General features: G+C 41.4%; 1 protein-coding gene across 3 annotated transcripts in view; it reads left to right on the forward strand.

Annotated features, from left to right (window-relative positions):
• Positions 1 to 24,138, forward strand: part of ARID5B (AT-rich interaction domain 5B) — a 116,257-nt gene that overhangs the window by 48,276 nt on the left and 43,843 nt on the right. For all 3 annotated transcript variants that reach the window (XM_054174686.1, XM_054174687.1, XM_054174685.1), the window contains one exon: positions 32 to 262. In XM_054174686.1, coding sequence (XP_054030661.1) covers positions 32 to 262 — 231 coding nt within the window. The remainder of the gene's footprint in view (positions 1 to 31; positions 263 to 24,138) is intronic.

Consider the following 24,138-nt stretch of genomic DNA (forward strand, 5'->3'; position numbering starts at 1 on the left):
GTTTGTTTGTTTGTTTGTTTTCTTCATCTAGGTGAGGATGATGAAGATTCAAACCTGCTCATTCTCAGCTACCCGCAGTATTGTCGATACCGTTCTATGTTAAAGCGCATCCAGGACAAGCCTTCTTCAATACTAACAGACCAGTTTGTTCTAGCCCTGGGAGGAATTGCAGTAACAAGCAAGAACCCCCAAATCTTCTACTGTCGGGATACATTTGATCATCCTACACTAATAGAAAATGAAAGTATATGTGATGAGTTTGGTAAGTTACATTACAGCTATTTTCTTTATCTCACAAGTAAAGGTGTTTTTCTTCCTTTTAAGTGTCCACTGATTTCCAAGAGGAAGATGAGATTCTGTTGAAGTGAATCAATGCTGTTTATGTTTGAAATGTTAAGTACCAAATGCACTCCTTCCTCTGTGAGACTGAAGGCCTCTAGTCACTAGTAATATTGGTATTGCAGCTTGACTATCACAATCAGAGATGGTGTTACATGGGTAGAGTATGTAGCATAGTTATTTGGTATGCAGGAGAGGTTCTCTTGTCTGGACTGGGAATTTGTGATAGAAGGGTCTGCCTTAACTATTCAGTTCTAGCCTGTGTCTTTCCAGGAGCTTAGGAAGTGTGGGGTTTTTTTCAAGTTCTTCTTGGTGCAGTGTGCTAACAAGTGCAAAATAGGAAGGGCTCCCTGTGTGTCCCATTGCATTGGTGGAGCACTTGTTGACCGGGCGTATGCCCCTAGGGCCCTGAACATCTCCCATCTGGCTTTGAGCTTGGTGCTCAGTCCAGGCCTTGTGTTGGTAGAGAAACGCTGACCCAAATGGTGGCATTGGGGCATTTTGTGAGGTACTGCAGGACTGATACTCTGTTGCTGCACCCACCAGCTCTCAACAGGCAGGAAGGATCCACGGTGGCATCACTAGGGCACATAACTGCTGTGAATAGTTCTAATTGTGTGTTGTCAAGCTCCTGCAGGATCAGGCTCAAACTGTCAAATGTTGTCACACACAAAATTTAACAGGTGTGAATGGACTACAAATAGAAGTGTTAGTTGCTCTTAGGGGTGGGGATGGTGAAAAAATGAATGAAATGCCCTGGAAGTTTGGTCAAACAACACAATAGTATGGTCTTGGTTTTTATTTACTCTGAGCTTCGGCTCAGAATATAAAGTTCAGTTTTTATTGACTATATTTTTTTGTATGGAAAAGGTGATTTTAGCTTCAAGGCACTTGAGCATACCATCTGCTTTCTGTGGAGTATTTTACTCAGGGTCATTCCTTGATTACAGGTTTGTTGAGATAGTTGGGTCCATAATGTAAGTGTATCATGGAATATTAGTAATAGATGAATCAAAGAGTTGTGGAGTGATGCAGAAACTCCGCTTAGTGAACCACAGCAAGTGCTTTGTTCGGTGTCTGAAAGCTAGCTCTGCTATTCTTTTGACCTTTGCAAGACAATTATCTCATTATCAAACCACAGCCATAGAAATACTGTCTGGAGAAATTAGTAATATGTATTTAAAATTTTGTTTGGTTTAAGAAGCAGATTTTTTAAAAACTACCTGTAAAACCAAAAAATACTGTGCTTTTAATGAAAATAATGATGTGCTAAAATTTGTAAGCCCTGCTGTGTTAGGAAAAGAACCTGGACAATGCACGGTCCATTTCTGTGTTGCAAAAATGCATGGTGTCAATTGCCAATTGTCAATTCTTTACCTTTGTTGAAGGCAACAGCCAAAGTGTCCTTTGCTGGCAGGACAATAAGATGTACAACACTTTGTTATATAAACAGTTTACATTGATATCATGTAGATTGATGTCACATGGGGAAAGTGATGACTGCTAAAGCTAAACAGAGGCAGGGTGGTACAATAGATAAATGGATTACTCTGAGGCACTGGTATTTATCAGTCAAATCTGAGGAGAGACCAGCTTACAGAAATGTGACTAAAATTCTTAAAAGGTGTCCCTAAGGAGGTCAAGACACGTTTAATTTGAAGGATTTGGCTATTTCTTGCCTTGAAAGAAGCCTGCAGAAGGAACAAGACAGGAACATTTGTACTTCCCTATCATCTGAAGTTCCCCAAACTAAAGGAAGTAGAAAATTTGGCAAATAACAGTCTACTGAAATTTTCATCTGGGAAGCATTGGCTTTTGATACAAATGCCAGGTCTTCCTCAGAAATGTTGTTGGGGAAGGTGTTACAAGTTCCCTGCACTTTGGAGTATTGTATGACAGCTACAGCATGTTACAAGTGACACTTAGTAATAAGAACCCCATTCACCACAGTGTGTAAGCTGTTGTCCTTGTTAGGTAGCTCTAACAGAAATGTTTTTCCAGGAGATGCTTTTATTATACATTTCTAACAGAAACATCTTGTTCAGCTCTGACTTCTCATACTCTTCCCCCCCCACCTCTTTCCCTGCATTCCATAGAGTTTAGCAAAAATAAAGCAGGAAATGAAGAAGAAAAATTACTGAATTTTGTTGACAATAATGATGCTTTTCTGGTGTTTAAGTAGAGGAGGTATGTAGATGCTGTCTTTGAGCTCCTACAGGCATGGCTGGAAGGGATGCTTTGATGCAGTCCCATGTGGATGACCTCTGTATTTCCATAGAGCTGCTGTAAGGGTTAGGCTGTGGTAAGCATCAGCATGGGCTACCACAGCCAGAACCTACAGCTGGCACTGCAACTCCCCGTGTCTGCCTGTGTCCTGCCTGTGCACTGTTGTGTGGCATGTTTGGGCAGGTATGTTCAGGACCAGTTTTCTTGGAGAGTCCCATTCTGATTCTCCTCTAACTTGGTTTACAGTGTCCCATCAAGGAGGACATTGAAAAAGTGTGTTGCTAAGGAATCAGCTCAGCAGCTGGAAAGCTCAAACATTGCACCTATTTCTTTGCAGCCTGCCAGGGAAGGACTTGCTCTCCATATACAGAGGAAAGACTGCTGTGAGTGGGAAGCCTCATGCTCCCATTCTTGTTGATACAACTACTGATTAGTTAATCTAACTGCCTTGGAGGGTTCCCCTCCAAATTGCTAATAGGCTCAAAAGCTTGCTTCTGTTCAGAAAGCAGAAGACTTTAAGCCATACTTGGATGTCTTGATAGCCAAAGTTCATGGATATGACCACAGTCTTGATAGGGTGCTTGGTTGCATGGTTTAGTTGATTAGGTGGTGTTGGATGATAGGTTGGACACAATGATCTCGAAGGTCTCTTCCAACCGGGTTTATTCTATTCTAAAGTATCTCTTCCTCTCCTGAAGTAAGAGCAATTAGAGGTCTTCACCAGCATGAAACAGTCCAAGAGAACAAAGACATTCTGGTGTTACTGGTTAGGAACAAGAAATCTGAGGGTTTTTACCTGTGGAGGAGGCTGGAGTAGTTGTCCACGATTGCAATGAAGCACAAAGGCTTGAGCTCTGTCTACCAGTGCCACCAGTCCGCACAGGCTTGCAGGTGACACTGAACAAGAGCCATTGAGAGACCTCAGGCTGGACGTGGGCAGTGGTGGCAGCAGTGTCCCTGCCACAGCCCCCTGGGCTGTGTCTGTTTGCCCAAGGGAGGGAACAGTTGGACACAGCAGGGTGAGCAAATGGGAGCAGTTCTCATGGCATGTCCCTTTAGTTCTCTGAGCAGACTGGAGTTCACCTATGCATTCCTTTATCTAACTGCTCCTGTTAATTGGCATGCAGAAAAAAACAAACCCCCATTTCCTCATTCCCCTGCTCCCTTAAAATAATATGTGCCAGCTGAACAATTCATTTCTCTTCAACTCAGCATCATTGGTAAAGACATTTTTCAAAATCTTTTTGATTCATCAGCCTCTGGGCTTACTGTTACTGAATAACTTTTGTAAATGCATATAATTTACTGGCATTTGCTGCATGGTCAGAGACAAGGAATGCAAAAGTAGGGATCCTAATAGTTTTCATAATAGACTGAAGAGCTGTAGCTGGAGGCGAAGCTGCCTGCACAGTGTCCAGAAGGTGACTGAGCACCTGAATTATTCTTATTTTTAAAAAGCTATTTGGTAAATTTTAAATCGTCCTGGATTATTTTTATAGCATGCTGGGTCTGATACGCCATTAAACAAGCTGTTTGGTCCCTGGGGTACTGTAAACACTTAGCCAGCCCCAAAAGAAGGTTAAAAGTTTCATTTCAAATGTAAAGGCAATTTTTTTTATGGAACATTTGATATCAGTAAGTAAGAGAACTGCATCCTCTTACGGTATGAATACCCTTTTTTTTCTGGAAAGAAGAATAAGGAGGTTTTTTTCGTTTTCCCATAACATAAGCAAAGCAGAGGGAAACTGCTCATTGAAAAAAAAAAATAATGGTGTGTCAAGGGCATTCAAGTCCCCACTTCCTCCTCTCCCCTTCCCCCCACCCCCCCCCCAGTATAGTGCTTGCAGTGGAGAAAAATCACCTGCATTTGAAAAGAAATCCTGAAACCTTCCGCAGCTCGGATGTCCCTGTGGAACAGTGCAGAAAGGAGATTGCCTTGCCTCCAGGACCGGCAGGTATTGGTTGGGAGCGTGCCACTGGGGTTTCTGAGCCCACAGTTTCAGAGGGACTACCTTCTGTCTTGTCACTAGGTGTGGCAGAACAGCACTATAAAGAAGAAACTTTTGGGGGATAGGCTGTGTACCGGAAAAAATGTGTAGGATGAAAGCTGATGACTTCAGGGTCTAGAGTGGTGCCGTTACTGCTGGTGTAGCTGAAATTTGGTCTTTGCTTTTATTATACATCTCAGTTTACAGAAGCTGGTGCCTTACAGATAAAATCAGTTGTTTAGGGGAGAAACATAACAAAACAAAACCTTGGCAAGGAATGAGACTTTAAAAAAAAAGGAGTGTTTCCAGTCTAAATGAAATACAGTTTTCCTGTTGGTGACTGACTTTGTTTGTGTGAGTCAAAACTGACTTTTCTTTTTAAACCAGTACCAAAATTGTGCTTGGGTCTGAAAGCATGGATTTGTAACGTTTCTCAGCTGATATAAGGTTACCAGTATTATTGCTAATGACTGGTTTGCCTTCCTGGAGGATACATTATATCTGTGAAGTTCAGAAACCCCTGCAGTTTCCAGGTAGATGCTTCAGGCTTCTTTGTTTTTAAACGCAAGTATGATGTTGGAGTGCGATTGGTGTTAGTGCTCCTTGGCTAAGAGATGTAGAAATGCAATAGGCAGAGCATGGAGGCTTTTGTTAGCATGGCTACTGGGACCTCCGTAGATGGAGCTTTATGGTGGCATCTCCCAACAGTCTGAAAAATAGGCAAGTCTTTTCCAAGTTCTCAGGCAGGGTGGATTGGCTAAATATTTCAAATTTTAACTCTCTCATAACAAAAACAGGACATAGCTGGAGGGGAAGTAATGATTAATGCATCATAGTGCTATATACAATATAGATAAATGCACATTTCCCTCCCACCCCACCTCTGCAAACATGAGCTTTTAGCTTGAAAAAGCAAATCTGGAAATGTTCTGGATTCTGGTCAGACTTCTTATTTTGTTAATTCAACTGCAGAGTAAGATATTAATGGTCCCCAGATGTTGTTTATAATGATTGATTTTTCAGTTGTGAAAAAATACTTGCATGTTTTTTTAAACAATTGATATTTTCTAGCGTGCTCTGCCGCATTTGAATAAAATGGCTGAAGGCAGAGCTGTTTGTGTGCCCAACATAATTGCTTCTGTTAAGTGATTTCTTCATTCTTAACATTTTTAGCTCTAATTGCTTTTTCCCCGTACATCTAAAAATAAATATTTGCAAGTTTTGCATTCTGTCACTCATTGAAATGCATAAAATATTTGTATACTCCAAGCAAAAAGGCACTGATAAGGGGTCACATTCTGTCTCACTTAGTGGCATAAATCCAAAATAACTCAATCCACTTCAGTGGCTGTTACTCAAGATTTTCACCAGTTAACCAGGAGCAGAATCTCACCCAAGGTTAACATCAAGCTGTTAAGTGAACATAAGTAATGTGTGGTATAGAAGATAAAATACCTCCCTGCCTGCAAGAACTTCAATAGAAATAAACGCTTTTAGCTTCTGCTTTTCTTTTTGGTACGTTTTCACTAGCAACAATAGCTGTAACTGGATTATAATATTAAGATAGATTATTTTTCACTTGATAATCAAACTTCCTCTACGTAGAACACTTGATTTTATTTGGGTTGCATGTTTGCACTGCCCTCGGGAAGGCAGCAGATGTTGAGTGATGGGGCAGTGCTGCCTGAAAAGCTGTTTTTGCCTGTTTTGTCTGACCCCCTTGGCATCACTCCTCAGCTGGGGCTGATGGTGGCCCTCTGTCTTGCACAGAGTAGCAAGGTAGCTGCCCAGGGAGACTGCAGCAGTCAGCCACTGAGAGACCACAGGTCCTGTGGTAAGGGCACTTAAAAAATTGGTATGGCACCTTGCTTCTTTGGGTGCCTTTGGGTAGCAGTTTGGTAGAGAGGGGGGGGCTCATGCTGTGAGTGCATGGTGCTGGTGCCCCTGACTCAGCTGCTCAAGGCAGCATCATAGCTGTGAACCAGCAGGGTGGTTGGTGCAGCCTCCCTGTTGGGCCAGCCCAGGCCTTGGGGCTCTCAGGGGATGGGAGGGGAGATACCTTGCCTCCTGCATACACCCGTGGCAGAGCTGAGAGCCTAGGTGCACACACTTCCAGTCTGGCACTTTTAACTTCTCTTTTTCAGGTTTTAATTGAGTAGTGAATATGTGATGGTACTGTAGGGTGTACATGTTTTTATTAGCTAGATTTTGGCAGACAGTTAATGGGTATTTCCAGTAAATGAAGGGTTAGCAAGTGAGCTGTTCTTTCATGCCTGATAAATGTAACTTATCACATGGGCTTTGTCATCTATTACATGCATGTCTGTTTTATTGGTGTCCCTTCACTAAATCATTGCAGATAGAAATGACTGATTCCTCCTATGTAAGATTTTCTTTCAATGGCTAGTTTATGATTCAGATATCACAATCATTTTTTTGCCAATATAGTGAAAACTAAGCCAGGCTGCATTCATAATGAGCATCAGCTATGTCCACCATGCATGTTCTCATTTCTGAAGCCATCAAGGTTTTTTGCAGTATGCCTTCATTAGAGCATCCTCATTTGACTGTTATCCTGGTTTCAGTACCTCCCTTGGACTATCAGGCCTGCCCAGGGTCTTGAGCTTTGTCTTGGGTGAGCTTTTGTTCCACCATCATCCCAAGCCTTGTGAGCAGCATCCTGAAGGTGTTGTGGGTCAGCTGTGGCCAGGATCAGGGGATACCTTTGCCACCGGGGAGGGGCCCCATTCCCATGTCCATACAATGGAAAAGAGAAGTGGTTTATGTCGGAATATGGTCACATTCTTTTGATTAAACCCACTCAAAAAAGACAACATTGTAATATTTTCCAATGACTGTTTATCATGAATTACGTCAGCCTTAGTTTAAATTGCTATTATTTCTCCTTAATGCTTCTTGGTGCCTGCATAATTTACAGCACTGGCAGCCGTGGGACTATGAAATAACCTTTCACAACCACCATACGATAGTAAAGAACATGAAGTTTTTGTTGTTAATTATTATGAGACTCCTTTAACTTTTTTACAAAGTGACATAAAATATTGTTGAGGTATTTATGGTTAAAGCTACTTTTACATGGATCTATTTTGCTTCTGGCTAGTTCTTAACTAAAGCAGTCATTTGTGGTTATTATGCCTTGGGAGATATTATGTCAGAACTGGTTTAAGAGTATTATTATGTATCACATGTCATATATTACATGTCAGCACTTGAGGCTGTCTTTCAATAAAAAAAATTGTAATTTTAGTTAATGGTCTGTTAGGTATAGGCCATTTGTAAACTTACCTGAGTTCATTTGAAGGTGTACTAAAAACCTTTGCTCTCCCAGAGTCCACTTGAGTAATTTAATTTTGGCTTCAGATGGAATTCCCAAAATATTTATCATTATTTCAATCAGAGGGTGCTGCCTCTAAAAAGCAAATAGTTTCCCAATCCTAAGGTTGATGTACACATTTTAAGGAGCTGTAACTGTTACTCATTACTTTGTTTACTTCCCCCCAGCTTCAGAGCTCATGCTTCCCAGGTTCCCTACTGTTCAGGCTGATAGTAGTATCGCAGGCAATTAAGTGACCTAATGATGATACTTGGCTGTGCTGCTTAAATGAGTAGTTTATACCTTCTGGAGGATGAAGGGAGACAGAAATTAAAGATTGCAGGCAAATCTTGGGTTTCCTTAAGTTTCATTTCAAATCTGGAGAATGCAAACTTACACAAGGCAAACTTCAAATTAATGTCTTTCTCCTCAGTTCCAAATACTATGCATATTTTCCAATACTTACTTAAAGCCAGAAATGAAACACGTAGGGTGTGCCAGAAAGTTGACAAAGAATGAAAATGCATAAATGACTTGTGAATGTTTTCAGATTTTTTTTTTTCTTAATGTGTAATTAATTACTGCTAGGGGAAAAAAAGGGGGGGGGGGAAGTATTGATTTCTCTTCCCTCGCAATCTATGTTTGAACACTGTAAATACGATCAAAGCCTCTATTTGTCTCCAGTTACACTTTCCTCCATGGGACTACTGATTTTGGTGACTACTGTAGGGAACAGAAACCCTGGTTGGCAGAAAAAAAATACCCCACAAATGCTCAGGCTGTGAAGATGCAAATGTGAAATTAAAAAAGCAAGCAGAAAGCAGGGGGAGCATTTCCTGTGTTGCTAAGTTGGAATTTAATAAAAGGAACACAAAATGGAGCTAAAGTTGCCTGGATGCCGTGAGATTTTTTAATATTAGGCAGCATGCTTGATTTCCCTGGAAATGAGTGAGCAATCTGAATTTGGAGTTGTTTGGTAGGGGGAGGGGATATTTTGTTCTTTTTTTTTAATCAAAAGCATTTCACAAGGCGATTGCAAGTGAAAGGGGAATCTATCATTACGTAAGAGTGTAGCAAACTTTGCCGTTTAATGAATGGATATTGGGTATTTCAGGAGCACATAAAAGATGGTAAAAGAGGGAGACAGAGCTGATGTCTTAGAGATTTTAATAAAGATTGAAGTTAGTAGTGAAAAGGTCAAAGTGTCATTTGTTGAGCCCCTGCTTCTGGCATGGTTTCAAAGCTCACAGTGCTGACTGGGGGGCTGTGATGTGTGTTAATGAACAGTTGTGGCACTTAACTGAGATCATGGGTTGGTCACATGAATATATATAAAAGATATGAGTGAAGATTTTTTTTTTCTCCTTTTTTAATTTTTTTTTTTTGCTACAGTTTGGCTATTGGAAGGACTAAACAATTAAAAGAAATGTTTGAATACCACATTAAGTCCCTTGGTCTGTAAGGAAAATGAGCTATGAATAATAGAACACTGCTCTAGTTAAATATAGTTATTTAAAATTGGTTTTAGCTACAGATGTTATGCCATTTTAGAAACTTAGACTAAATAATGTCATGTCTTGTTTGCTTTTTTAGTATGTTATTCATTTATTGGGAAATTCAAAATTTAAAGCAGCTGGGAAAGGGTTTGGTGTTCACTAAATAATCTTTAAAATGTGTACATTTCAGATTTACTCTTCTAGAGCTGTTTAGAAATGACTGAATTGTATATTATAGTTACAAAGTTCTGTAAACATGCTCTACCATGCAGATGACAAGGAAACATGAAATGGGAAAACGAGGTAGTCCTGGAGCCACATTTTATGTATTTATGGACTTGATAAAACAGCAAATGGCCTCCTCGGTTTCAGTAATTTGTAACTTTTCAGGAAGATGCAAGGGGGTTATGAACAGTATATCATAAAGAGCAGCAGAAAGTAGTGTTCCTTCTCCTTTAATTCTCCCTTTGATGTTTATGTCAAAATGAAGGAGTTAATTTATCTAAGAGTTTCACTGCATGAGTTAGACTGTACAAAACCAATCATGTAGAAATAATAGACTACCATTGGAAGTGCTGTACTATTGCAGTTTTAATAGCTCTTCAGTTCTGCTCAACAATTAGTCCATACATTTTATAGCTGTGTCTTTAAGAAACTGGCACACTCAGCAAAATCACAGTAATTGGGAGATGATGCAATGTGGAGAGAAATCAGAGGAAGAAAATTAATTGAAAAATCGTGTTTTGTTCGGGTTTGGGGTTGTTTTCTTTTAAAATTTTCAACACTGCAGTAGTAATTACTGGTGGGTGAGACTTCTGCAGAATTTAAATTCCCTGGCTGGGTTTTTGTGAATTTGTTTTGAAGTCAAATTGCAAAAGAGGCAAAATAGGGCATTAAAATTCTTACTCTAGTTCTCTGTCTCTAAAATCAAGTGACTGCATTAAGGGTGATCCAGAGGGGAGATTTTTCACTCTATGGACAATAGTGCTGTTTGAGGAGGTTCTCATTGCCTGTCAGCATCTTCAGAAACCTCATCAAGACAGATCATGGACAATATGTGAATTAGTTCATTGTCTATGCAAGCAGATAAAGAGACCTCTGCAATCGCTTTTTGCTTGTGTCCACTGGAGAAGATACCAACACATTATGGTGTAAACATCTGTCTTTCCAGCTGAGGGATGCTGGTAGTGTCTTTGTAGGACCTTGGGTTTATGTCTAAGTACTGAAGAGGAAGGCAAATTTAAAAGGGGGGGAAGTTGCTTTTTTAGTAGATTTATCATTGGCAATGAGGACTTTGTAATGTTTTGTAATTAATTTATTGTCCATTATGGGCCAAAGGCTGGGAAAACAAGTGAGAGCGTACATTTCAGCTGAAGTTTGGGCCTTGGTATTATATATAGCCATATGTTGATCTTTTAGTGATCAGACAAGCCTTGTGCCTCAGGGCTGCCTGTGTTGGTCTTAATGTCTTAAATTACTGGAGAGTAATGACAGATAACCAGTTGACCAGAGTAGGAGAGCAAACCTGATTTCTTAGATGAATAAGCAGGGGAATTGTGAGAAGAAATAAAGAGGCATTACTACTGCTACATGGATCACTGCGGGAAATCATTATCAACCCCCCTAAGAGCTAAGGTTTTTGGTAAATCAGTCAAATTATGATGGCACTCTGCAAAAAGTATGATACAATCTCATGGGATAACTGCAGTACTAATACTCAAATGTACTGTTCTGAGCTATGGGCTGCAGAGGAACATGGAAGAGTTTATTAGAGCGATTTCCCCCCCCCACCCTCCCTTTCAGCTTTGTGCCCATGCATTGCACATTATATTGAAATACCAGCTAGGGTTAATGAAGGACTCAAAAAACAATTCATGGCACAGAAAACTTGCTTTCAAGTGAAAGTCTAGAGAATGTCAATTTGTTTGGTGTATGGACGAGAGGTCTAACGAAGGGACCTGATCGCAATCTGTTAATATGTCCATGAGGAGAAGACCTATAATGGCAAAAGCCTCTCTAATCTGGCAAACAGACACATAGCAGGACCTTCTGCTTCAAAGTGGAAGCAGATAAATTAATGTTGAAACCAAGGAACTATTATCTGGCAGTGAGGGGTAATTAACTATGGGAACAACTTAGCTTGGAGTGACAGATTCCTTATTACTTGAATCTTTTAAATCAAGATTGCTTTCCAAAAGACATGAACCTTACTCAGGGAAAAGATACTATTTTCATACAGTGGTCATTGATATTGTATAAGCAGTATTTGCAGAAGGTAAATAAGGTGCTAATATCTGCCAATTCCTCCTGTCTTTAAAAACTGTTAGTGTATGTAGTGTATGATTTGTAAAGGCTAGATTGTGCTGGATCCTGTGCCCGTCATACAACAGAAGAAACCTTTCTAAAATTTGCTTATGCTCTGAAGCAGACAAGGCAGAGTTCTGTGTGGACTGGAGGCTGAGGAAGAGGATTACAGAAAAAGCTGGAGCATTAGGAGCGAGCCATCTGTGTGTCCACTGGTCCACCTTGGTGGCTATTGATATCCCATGTCCTCTTGGTTCTTACCAGTCTCCATCCACTGTTAGCCATTGCCTGTCGTAGAGCGCTGACAGAGCAGCACATTCCTCTTGTCTCTTGCCTGTCCTCTGATGGGAAGATCAGTTCAGTAGGATTTGGGTATGGTGAATTTTAGGCCACTTTAATAACTCCTACAACGGGCTGTCTCCTTAGTTGAAGTATAGAAAGTGTAACTCAATAGCATCTTAGTTAAATGTGCAGTGACACACTGCCAGATCATCTGCAGACTTAATGTAACTGACGTATGTCTCCAGTCACCTTACCTTTTGTGTAATAACCCTAAAGAGCATATTAATTAAAAATCAGGTGTTAGCAACAAGTGAGTAATAGCAGAGGAAGAATTTACTTGAAATCAACAGTTTGAGCCCATAGAAAGGGTAAGAGAATATGTGAAAAAGCTAATGGTGATCATCCTGCTAACATGGATGACATTCACAGATGCTGCTGCTTCCACAGAGAATTACTGTGCAACCTTCCAACTCTGTCATCACCTTCCTGTGTTTCACTCTGGATTTGCAACTGTAGTAGAAGTTAAACTCCCAGTGAAAACAGGTCTTTGCTGTGGGGTGACATGTTTACTTTAAGTAGGTGTTGATGATCCTGCTTCTCACTTGGGTGATTAAGTCAGGCACTTCATCTTCATCTTAAGGTCTTAGAAACCTCTGCTGAATATTCCTGAGAAGAGCCCATGTCCCATCACGTGTTTTTCACAGAGGCAGAGCACAAGTTTGAAAAATGGAAAAGATAATTCCCAGGGTCCTTAGCAGCTCAGAATGCCGTGTTCAAAATCAGCAGTATAGTTTCCTCGTTATTTTATAGCATCCTGATTTTGCAGTGAACCATAATAATTTGCTGATTTGCCAACAAAAATAAATACATGGTTCTTCAGAGGTTTTTTGGTGTTGAAGGCAACCTATAATTAAGATGAATACATGTACCTATTGAATGTTTAGTTATGGTAGAGATGGGTTTGTTATGAAACACCACCAACAAAAAAAAACACCAACCAAAAAAAACCCAACCCACCCAAAACACACACACACACACACACACAAAAACCCCACAAAACCAACAAAAACGCAGAGATTACCTAGCTGCAAATCCTCACAGTTGTTTAGTTTAGAAGTTTAAGTCAATTTATGGATGTCTGTGTTTACTGTCTTGATCATGACATTGGAATGTATTTTGGAAAAAAGAAAAGACTCTATAAAATGAAATCCACATTTATGGGTAAGTTGCACAGAGCACTTGGGATCAGCAGTGAGACTGCAGCATCTCTTTGAAGTGTAGCGAAGAGGAGTACTTGCCGCTGCCATTTTGGATTTAGCCGGTAGTGAATTGGTAGGCTCAGTAAGTTGTTATGCTGTCTGTAACGCAGCTCGATCCAACACCACTGATTTCATTAAAATGTGGACCATGATATCCCAGTGACAACCATCAGAAGATAAAACTAGATCTGAAGCACTTCATTTAAAATAAAACTTTATAATAAAGTCAGGTCTTCTAAAACACTTCTTTTGTGCTGCACTGCATGTGAGTAATCTCGGTGACTCATCTAGCCTCTGACAGACTGCAGCCATCAACATTCCCAGCCATGAGTGCCCCTCATAAAGGAAATATCCTATTTTTGGTATGGCAGTGTCCTCAGTTTTAAAGAATTTTCCTCTTTTAAAGTGCAGAGACAATTAATGCCTCATGCATGTATTCAATAATAGCTGCCTAGCAACCATCAGAAATATTCAGGCGAGCAAAGGAAGTGGAGATGAATGAGCAGAAACATCAGCTCCCGTTTCAGGTGGGCTGGAGAAGGCATCAGGGCTCAGCTGACTCTTTGGATCTCAACATGAGTATCCATGAAAATTGGACAGTCCCAAAGTAACAAATATGAGCTCCAACTTGCTCATCATTCAGATGCAGGGATAAGTTGTGCAGCCAGAATCCATTGCAGTCAGTTGGACTTTCTTAGTTTCAGAAGCCTGGACCAAAACAATGTAACAATGACTTGTAGAAAGTCAACAAACGCTCCTTAATGGCTGAGGAAAGTTTTACCACCTTGTCTTGCATTCCATCTACAGTTAGAGAATGAGTTAGATTCATGTTTCCTTTGGTGGAGGTTTTCAGGCGTGGTCTAAGCACCAGACGTACCCCTTGCATGGAGCCTGGTTCCAGCCCTTCTCTAGCAATGCCATGTGATTCCCACGTATTCTCATTTTGCATTTTCATCCTGGCATAACTTTTACCTCACCGGAGGTTTTCGCACTCTGAGTCAAGTCCTTGATGCCTTTTTTTAGCGCTGGTAGATACCATCTGAATGAATTGGAAATCTTTTCTGCAGTAACAGCCACTGTACATCTATTTGGACTTTGGTCTTTTATCCATGTATTTCTTTTTTCATCAGAAACTTTGAAACTAAATGCTTGATCGGGGGTTGGAAGGACTGAACTTTATCATGCTGAGCTGATGTATTCTTAGGGATGGCTCTGCCACAATGATGCTAGTGTAGTCATGCGTTGTGCCTGGTGCTTTTGTGAGACAAGGCTTGGTGCTACACTGCAATCTGCTTGATGGTTACACCGCTGCAGCAGCGCAGGGTGCTCTGTGATCAGTGCTCAATATGGAACACTGTCTCTGGGACCTGCAGTTTGGTGGGACAGTCCTTAATGTCAAAGCCATTTAAGACAAGAGAGTTATGATCTACAGAAATATTTTGGGCTGTTGATTAGACACATCAAAATTAAAGTGCCTGAGACCTGTCCATTAGTCTTGCTCAGAACTTCTTGACTGTGTGCCCCAATTTGAAGGAAATGATGGAATTCTGACATTTTCCTGTTGGATAAAAAAATGGGATTTATGACCATCTCTACTTCAAAGGTAAAGAGCAAGATTACAATCTCCTTTCCACTCATGTAAATCCACAGGAGTCAATTACTTTGGATTGGCAGTGATGTGATTTAGATTAGAATCTGGCATTGAAGCTTTTCAGGGTTTGCTCCTACACCCGTCGATTTCAGTGCCACTTGACTGCCGGCTCTGCTTTTGGTATGTGGTGGTGGTGGTATTTGCATGTGGAAGTGCCTCAGGGGCCCCACATAAAACTTTGGTTTGGACTTCTTTAGATTACATTTTAAAATGTTGAAATCAAAATATGCGGGGGGCAGTCAGGACTTAGCCGACACACAATTGTCATCAAAATCATGTGATTTTTGAGCTTGATACTTCATGACTTAGAGGTGAAGAAAATCCTTTATATATCTTGGAGGTTTGAGGCTATTACTCTTTCTGATTTATAAAAGGTATTTATTTCTGGCCTTGATGGTTGCTGAGATATCAAACTTAAAATATGCCGTGATCCTATAGTCTGGTAGTGCTTTCTGGCACTGGGCAGTGGCTAAATATAGCCAGTTTTGAACCTGGAAATAATGTCCAGTAGAAAATTCTCAGACAATTCCATAGACCAATGTGGAATATGAAATTACTTTTCTGGATCGTATCTGGTTCATACAGTGCATGCTTTTTGTTTCCCCTATCTCTCTTACCTCCATGTTTCCCAACTGCTATCCTACAAATGTCTTGTGGTACAGATAAATCTTTAACTGAAGCATCTCGGTGGTTCATGTTGGTTCATGCTAAAGCAACAAATAACATAAAAGGTTTTGAAACCCAGTAATTCCATGCATTCTTTTGGGCTTTGTAAACTATTTTGCCTTGTTTTTAGAAAAAGAAGGTGTATTTACAAGAAGGGGAAAAAAAATCCCCAAACCTACATTTCTAAAAATCACTGATTGTTTTCAAACTAACATAGTCCAGGAGCATGCAGATTCTTGCATTGTATTACAGGATTAGTGGTATTCATCTTTCATGCATAATGTGAAGGTGATATTCAAAGGAGAAAAAGAGGATTTTGGAAAGGAGTTTTTTGTGGGGGTTTTGTTGGTGTTTGGTGGTTTGGTTTTTGGTTTTTTTTTTAATGTTACACTCACTTGGTGTTTTTTACATACTTCTAGCAGGCTTTGTTTAATTTCAAGATGGTGTCTTTGCTAGAAAGATAAAATGTAATGTCTTCCACAACCTCTTCATATGCATGACTGCATAAAGCTTGTGTAACAGTTTATTATTATAAAATTAGTATAGCATAGCATAGAGCAAACTGGGCCCCTGGCCAGATGAACTAGACAATGACTAGTTATATAAGGTTTTGAAGCACATGTATTAGAACACAAGCGCCCTGTATTTTCTTCTCAATTGTCTGCTGTTTGTTAATGTTTCCCTTTCAGTGTGATTGCATCTCAATTTAATAGCACTTGCCATTTCAGGCTTTACTGTGCCAGCGCTCTCATGGTTACATTCCCTCTGTGCTGCAAAGCCTGCATGTATATTAAACCCAAAGCAGGCACGGTTAACTAATGGGTACTCTGAGAGATATGCACTTATAGAATTAACTGATGTATGTAATTGTTAATTTTGTGTTAACAAGTATGAAAAATGTGTTTCACCAATAATTGTAATGCTCTGTTCTGTGCAAAGTGTGACATTCTAATTCTTGCTGAACAGTTTCCTACCTCTGCTCTGTGCTTTCATGGCAGGGTATTATTTTGCAATCAAGATAAAAGCATTATTTATTAAAGTTCTAAAATATTACATTACTGGAAGTTTTAAGCTGCAGATCAATCTCCTGTTTCATAAAAGCCTTCCATTGATTTTATTTTTTTTAATTGGTCTTTGAATTTAAAGTTAAGCTTCACATTATAGATTGCATATGATTCCAGAGGAAGAGGGATGGTTTAGTGGAGAGTTGATGCTGGTTTAAAGGCAGCAATGTACCTGTCACAGAACTGTGGGAAAGGACTGCGTTTGGCATTTGCATCTTTGGGACTGTCAGATCCCAGCCTGCTGCATTTTTGGCACAGGGAGCCCATTGACTTGGGCTGTGGGAAACCTACATTCAGCACTATCGGTCCTTGTGTCTTTTTCTGTGCCTCCAAAGGAACTTCTGTTAGAGACTTCGCATCTTTGGGAGTCAAATAACAACTTCATGCTTTTGGTGGTACCCTTTTCAAGGCAAGAGGATGCTCAGTAGCTTCTGGCTGCAGTATCCCAGTTGTTGCCTGGTGGAAGAGTAACACTTGCAGCTGGTTTCGTGTTTCTGGGTTTACTTGCTTTCTGCATGTAATCTAAACAGCCTTGAAGTCTGGCTTCCCCCACTCCCCATTGCTTCAGTCCTCCTGTTTCTCAGTTCCCCGTGCTATTTGCTGCAAGGTCCCATCGTCATACTGAATCCTCTGTTATCCAGGATAATATGTCTCTCATGGCAGACCTTGGTTGTCCATCCCTGTCATTGCAGACATGAGACCAAAGCCCACATTCTGTGTCATCTCATCTGTGAGTCTGACTCTGCAGTCTTGCTGGTTGCCAACCAGTAAGACTGGGTTTTAACTTCCCAATAAAGTAAGATTTTCTGATTTGCCAGTAAAGACAAAGAAAGGACAGGATGGGAGGAGCATAATGGGCTTAAAACACAATAAAAATAGCAAAGGAAACAAACAGTTTGTGCCTAATTTGAAACCAACCGATCTCCATGGTGATTGCAACAAAGCTGTGCTATATTCAACTGTTTAGTGAAGACAAAGGTTAGAAATAGGAGTTCACCCACCATGCTAGACCGTTTGAATGAACAGAGGAGTTTGAGGGTTGGTGCCTTCCTAGTCATTGAATGGTCATATGAAGATGCCAAAGGATCTCAGTGAATAACCTCATTGAACCGCCGGAGGATCGAGTGTCTTCCTCACAAATCTTCAAAATAAGCAGCTTTTGTAAATTTCCTGGAATTTGTGTTTTCAACAGTGCTGTCAGTGGAAAGAAGAGTCCATAGTGCTGTGGCTTCAGACAGAAAAACATGGTAGATGTTCTTCAGAAATCTGACAGTAAACTTGAAACCTTAGATAAATACTAGGACTGCTATACTTGCCACAGTAAATCATAGGATCATCACTCCCCCAGAACTTGATTGGCATTGTCTCAGAGCAATTCCTTATGTGAAATAGAAGCATGAAATACAATTTCCTCCTTAATTTACAGATATTCAAGACAGAGGGAGAAGGAAGTGCATTAATCCTTACCAAAGAAGAAATTCCTGATTGTGGTAGTCTGAAATAGTGTCATTACATGACACTTCCTGTCTTCAGAGGTCAGGGCTGCGGAGTTTTGGTGTGCAAACTGAGCGGATAGTATTTGAAAATCAGCAGAGTTCCTTTTGCTGAGGCCATAGTCATGGAAAGCTTCCTATTTGAGATAGGTGTGTGTGAGTTTCATTTTTAAATGTGAATTTTAGAGGGGAGAAGATTATGCTTTTGAAATTCTTAGCCAGGAGAAGATCTCCAGCGACAGCTGATTCAAAGTGTATGTTCTATAGCATCAAGATTTAGCGTTTCTAAAGTAAATATTGTCCAATTTGATCTTTGCTTTTCCTCCGTCAATATTTATCTCTTGGGACAATGAATCTTCATGATCACCTTTGCTGAAGTCCAAGTCCACTTAATAGTGTGCTTGGGAATCCAGGAGAAGTGCTGATTTGTCTTGATGCTCCTTTTATGTGTTTAGAATTGGTTATACAGAGGTTTGGCTGCTCGTGTCGCTTTGTCGGAATTCCTAAACAAAGCAGTGTCAGGCTGAGGCTGATGGGGAGGCTTCTAGGAAAAACCTAGATCCATCAGCAGGCAAAGCAGATGAATCTGGGAATGGAGCAATCCTTTTATTGGAATGAGGATAAGGATTCTTGTACAATGTGTAAGCCCTTTCAGATGTTGTCAGGAGGAGGGGACTGACCAGCATTAGTCAATAAATTTCTTGCTGTTCTGTGAGGCAAGGTTTGTGGCCTTTCTCAGTCTCCTGTAGTCTTCCATCAGCCTAATCCCACAGAGCACAACATTGGATACAGTGCAGCACTAAAGAGCAACATAGCCCAAGACACCCATTTGCAGGCACGGGGGAGCAGTGGCTTGCCAGAGGTCCTATCCTTCTCCTGAGATACAGATCTGGGAGCAGGGGAGCCTCAGCACAGGGCTGATGCTAGGCTCGGTGGCCAGTCACATCCCTATCACAGTGACTATCTACAGGTCAGTGTTAGTTATTCCCCAGTTCCTGCTCCCCTCTGCTGATCTTGTTATATCCCAGGTTCTGGGCATCAGGTTTGGAAACTTTGCAGGCTTCCCATTCCTTGAGAGCCAGGGGCAGCCACTAGATGTGTAGCCCTGACCAAACCCAGGCAAGTGAGGCCATAATACCCCCACTATAATTTCAGTAGCAGTTTCAGTATTTTGGGGCCCCAGCTTAGGCTGAAGCTGACAGAGAACCTTCCTCTGAAAAGTGAGGGTACTGGGGCAGCATGTGCAGCTGGAACCACTGCACAGGGAGTCTGGGCACCTCCCTGCTGCTTCCTTGCCTGTCAGGGCTATGTCTCCTCTTCACAGCATCACATGCATCACTGGGCGCTGCCAGCATAAGCCTCCAGTAGCCAACAAGGGACAACACTGGGGTAGGAAGTGCAATGATGGTGCTTGTGAGCTGCGCCGTGAGAGCAAGAGCAAGCACAGGGTGCCATTCAGGCAGTGCCTTACAAATATCTGTGTGTGCAAATCAAATAATTTGTCTTTTCAAATGTTCTTTTCACTTTTTCCCTGATTATGTTTTCTGAGTTGCCATATGTACCTCTTGTGGTATTTCAGTCTTGTCAAATTAAGAGAAAGCTTTCTAATTAAATTAGGATATATACCAAATAAAGTAATGTCCATATCCTGGGCTGCATCAAGAGGATCGTGGTCGGCAGGTCAACAGAGGTGATTCTGCCCCTTTGCTCTTGTAAGACGCCACCTCAAATACTGCGTGCAGTTCTGGTGTCCCTGTTACAAGACACAGAACTATTGGAGGAAGTCCAGGGGAGGGCCACAAAGATGATCCAAGGGCTGGAACATCTCTGCTATGAGGAAAGGCTGAAGGAGCTGGGGTTGTGTTTTTCAGAATGGAGTACAAAAGACTCTGGGGGGACTCTGGGGCCTTCCAATACCTGGAGGAATCCTATAGGAAGGCTTCAGAAGGACTTTTCGTAAGGGTGTCTGGTGGTAGGACCAGAGGGAATGGTTTGAAGATGAGGGAGAGTAGGTTCAGACTGGATCTTAAGAAGTTCTTCAGTATAAGGCTGGTGGAACTCTGGAATAGGTTTCCCAGGGAGGTTGTGGATGTCTCCTCTCTGGGAGTGTTCAAGGCCAGGATGGTTGAGGCCTTGAGCAGCCAAGCCCAGTAGAGACGCATCCCTGCCCATCACAGGGAGGTTGGAGTAGGTGATCTCTAGGGTCCCTTCCAACCTAAGCCGTTCTGTGACTTTTACTGTGCAGTCAGTCAATAATGTTATAGGTGGCCTGTAAGTCTCAAAAAGCAAAAATAAACCAAACACCCCCCAACCAACCAAACACAACAACCACCAAAACAAAAAGTTGGTTTTGTTCTTTTTTAACTACCAAAGGTATTTGTTTGGGGAAAAGGCATTGAGAAAGAAGAAAATCGTTTTAAAATTGCACAATTGCAGTTGAAAAAAACAGAGCAGGCAACATCATGAGTTTCTGAAGAGCACACTGTTTAATTTTACAGTAACAGTATTTTAGGAATGCTGATGGTACACAGGAAAGAAGTGAATAATTCTTATTGCAAAACCCTGATGTCTTGGTGTATTCAAAATGTGAAGGCTTAATCAGCCCTGGATTTCTTTTAGGAAAAACAGGACATTTTCAGGGGAGGGGGGAGGGAAATCCAGCTGAAGCAGTAGTGATTTATCAAAGCAAATAAAATAAAGGTTTGGCATCTTTACTTAGGATAGGCTGGAAAATGCATTTATGTTTTCATGTACTGTTTTTTCTTTCCTGATGTGCCTGATTGACTTGTTTTAATACCGGTGTTATTTACATTTCAGGGATGGGCCTCTATTATGCAGGAAATTGTCCAAACCCCTACAGCTGTATTTTAAATTGAAATGATTTTTTTTATGAAGTGATAGTGCAGACTTAATTTAGTAATCTATTATTAAATTTATAGTTTCAGGCTGTATAAAGTCTTTATATAGAATGAAAATGGGTGCATACGAAGATCTAGGCTATATATACACCTGGTTCTCTATATTAAATCTTTTACATATGTTGTCCATTTTCAGAAACAAATAAACTGCTGCTTTTGAAAACTCAGCTTCTCTTCCATATTAGGGAATTCTACAGACTCCCTGTGTTCCTTAGCTTCGGTATAATGCTAAATCAGTTTGTACATTGGTCTATTTTTAGTTATGAATGAACTTTATGGAGCGCAGTGCGCAGAGTGATTTCAGAGATTCTCACTCATAAAACCCACGTGTCCTGAGCCGCAATTACAGCGGTAAACATTATGCAAGCTCTGGGCTTCCAGAGGCCCAAGGCCTGAAATTTCCAACAGGAAAGAGCACCCCACCACCACCTTTTTATAAGAAATATTATACATACAGTAAATCTCGGTCACATGAAATCGGGTTAAATTTGGTGACCTTGGCTGCAGCAGGCAGGCTGCCTGGCATGGCAGCCAGATGACACTAGAGGGCAACTGAGAGTTTTCTTTAAACCAACCAAGCTGGAGATGGTTTTAATATCAACTAAGTGTTTAAACTCAGTAAGGATTTATTTTCCTGTCTGCAGATTTCACATACGTAACCTCTGAGTTTCCATTGACAGCAAATAATAATCCAACTGAAGTAGTTCTGGGGAAAAATACGACAGGAGTGGGTCAAAAGCCTGCTTTTGCCCAAATAAGGCTTTTTTTGCAGACCCCATGTGTTAGATAATGATCAACTGACAGTCGGTCATGAGTTAATAATGCTGGATGCTGAAATATGCATACCATGTGGTATACAACAGTTCTGTGGGGAGAGACAAACACAGCTATAATTAGACAACTGAAACACAAGGAAGTGTGTAAATTGTTTAATAGTCCCTCCACTTAATTCACTCAGATAATTTCCTAAGAGCCAGTATTGACTATGAAAGAATATTGCACAACCAGCTTCATATTTTGTTTAAACCCTGCCCTGCTCAGATAAATCAATGAATACAGCTTGGTTTTGTTGGGATTTTCTGAGTGCTAGAGATTTTCCAGGGCTGTAATGCAGAGATGCACTTGCTTCTGTTTGTGTTGATGTTTGGGATGGTTACACTGAGATCACAGAGTTTGCACTCTTTAAAACTGGACGCGTGATCTTACCGACTTTGAACCAAGCATTTTGGGGGTGTTTTGGTGGTTATGCAGATTACCTTTCTACTTGTACACAACCTGACAAAGTTACTGGAGTTTCATCACTCTGTCTACTGGCAGAAAAGTGCAGATCCTTCCTCTGCTCACCAATGCTCACTTCCACTCCCAGGCATCAGAGTGCTGTGTCAGGTGTATGCAGGTCCCCAGGGATGCGAGTGCTTTGTCCAACCTCTCTGTGGAAGCAGTTATTCCTGAACCTCTTTATGGCTGAGCGTGCTGTGACAGGGTGCCTGGCAAGCTAGTTGCTGCTGGTGAAGTTGGTGATGACCACAAGCTGTGAACAGGATCAGGGCTTAGGCTATAGCTGATACTCCTGTCTCCACCTGACGCATTGTGTAGTGCTTGTGGTGGTAGCAGCTGAACGCAGGCATCGGTGGGGAGCTTACTCTGTAGTTTCTGCATGTCACTTTACTAATGTCTTCCTGCAGGTTGTTTATGCCTAAAAAAATGTGATTAGTTCGCAGTGAGGTGACCAAGAGCAAAGAAAAACAATGAAAGAAAATTGTAATATTTGTACGCTCTTATTTGCCTTTTATTTTCTAACATGCTCTAATGCATAGTCTGCCTTGGGTGTTCTGATGAGATAGGCTGACTTGCATGGGTTTGCTCTGCGTTTTCATTCCTTGCTGCCATATTTGTGCTGCTTTTGTTTTGGCTCTTACATAATCCATCCACTCTTTACTCTGTTTGCCTTCTCTGCCCCCTGGAGAATTCAGATACGTACTACTTGAGTATTGCTGTGAGCCTCCTCCAGAAAATGAAGCCCCCATCTGCCAGGTGCAGCACCCCAGAAGGTGACCTTTAGGTTTCAAGGCTAGAGGTTGACTGCAGATTTCTGAGAGAAGGGGAAGCTTGATGTCTGATTGTGCGATGCTGCCCAAGCACATGGTGTTTCATGATGAGATATGATGATTTCTTTGTTCAGGACATGAGTGTTTCTTTCCCATTGGTGACAGTCAGTCATGCTGGCTTTGTCATGTTCCGTGCTTAACACAGGCTCAGCCTCAAAGATGTGAATAGCTCTAGTGAGGTCATCAGAGGTTTTTGCATGATCCAGGTCTTGACGAGTTAGGCATGTACTTTGCTGAATCAGGGCTACAGCACTTCATGTTCCTTGTCCTGCATAGCACAGTAATTTACTGTGTTTGATCCCATACTCGTGCAGTTTCTCACCAGAACAGCTACTTACTGAGTCATCTATTCTGGTATGAACCCCAAGTAGTGGTTCATCAGCCAAAATTACCAGCAAACGCTTTCATCCAGTTCACCACCTTTTTTCTGAAGGAGAAGGGAAACAGCTGTTTGAACAAGGACTACAGCCAGACAGCTGGACGCCTCCTCTGTGCAGCCAGCCAGGCTGCTGCGCCGCCCACAGCAGCTACTCTCTCCTGGCAGCAGCCTGGACCTGGCCCTTGCTGTGGCTGAGGCAGGACACCCAGCTCCAGTCTGGTATCTTGACAAAGCCCCTCAAATTGCGTGCGTTTCTTTCTGCACTGTGCACCCCAGCTTGTGTCTAGCTCAGGCTTTTTGTGAGAGGTCTTCTGAAGATGGTTGTATGCATGCCTCCATAGACTGGCAGTAGGTCATATATGTGAACTGCAGTGCTTAGGCACACCTGGTTACTCCACCTTGCTTCTGAGAGTCAGCTTCTCACTTTTGAAGCGCTCTTATTACCCAGGTGAAGTCACTTGGCAGTCATTTGCACACCTTGAGTTATTAAGACATCTTTCTTGGAAGGCAGACCTCCCTTTGGCCACAGCATTTCCTATCAGGGTAGGCTAAATCTTGAGTTGAGGAGTGGCCTGCAAAGTGTCACCCTTGGCCTCAGTCAGTGGGACCTTTAGTCCTTGCTCTTGGGTTT

Source organism: Dryobates pubescens, chromosome 30 (assembly GCF_014839835.1).
Source record: "Dryobates pubescens isolate bDryPub1 chromosome 30, bDryPub1.pri, whole genome shotgun sequence".
In the NCBI taxonomy this organism is placed as follows: Eukaryota; Metazoa; Chordata; class Aves; order Piciformes; family Picidae; genus Dryobates; species Dryobates pubescens.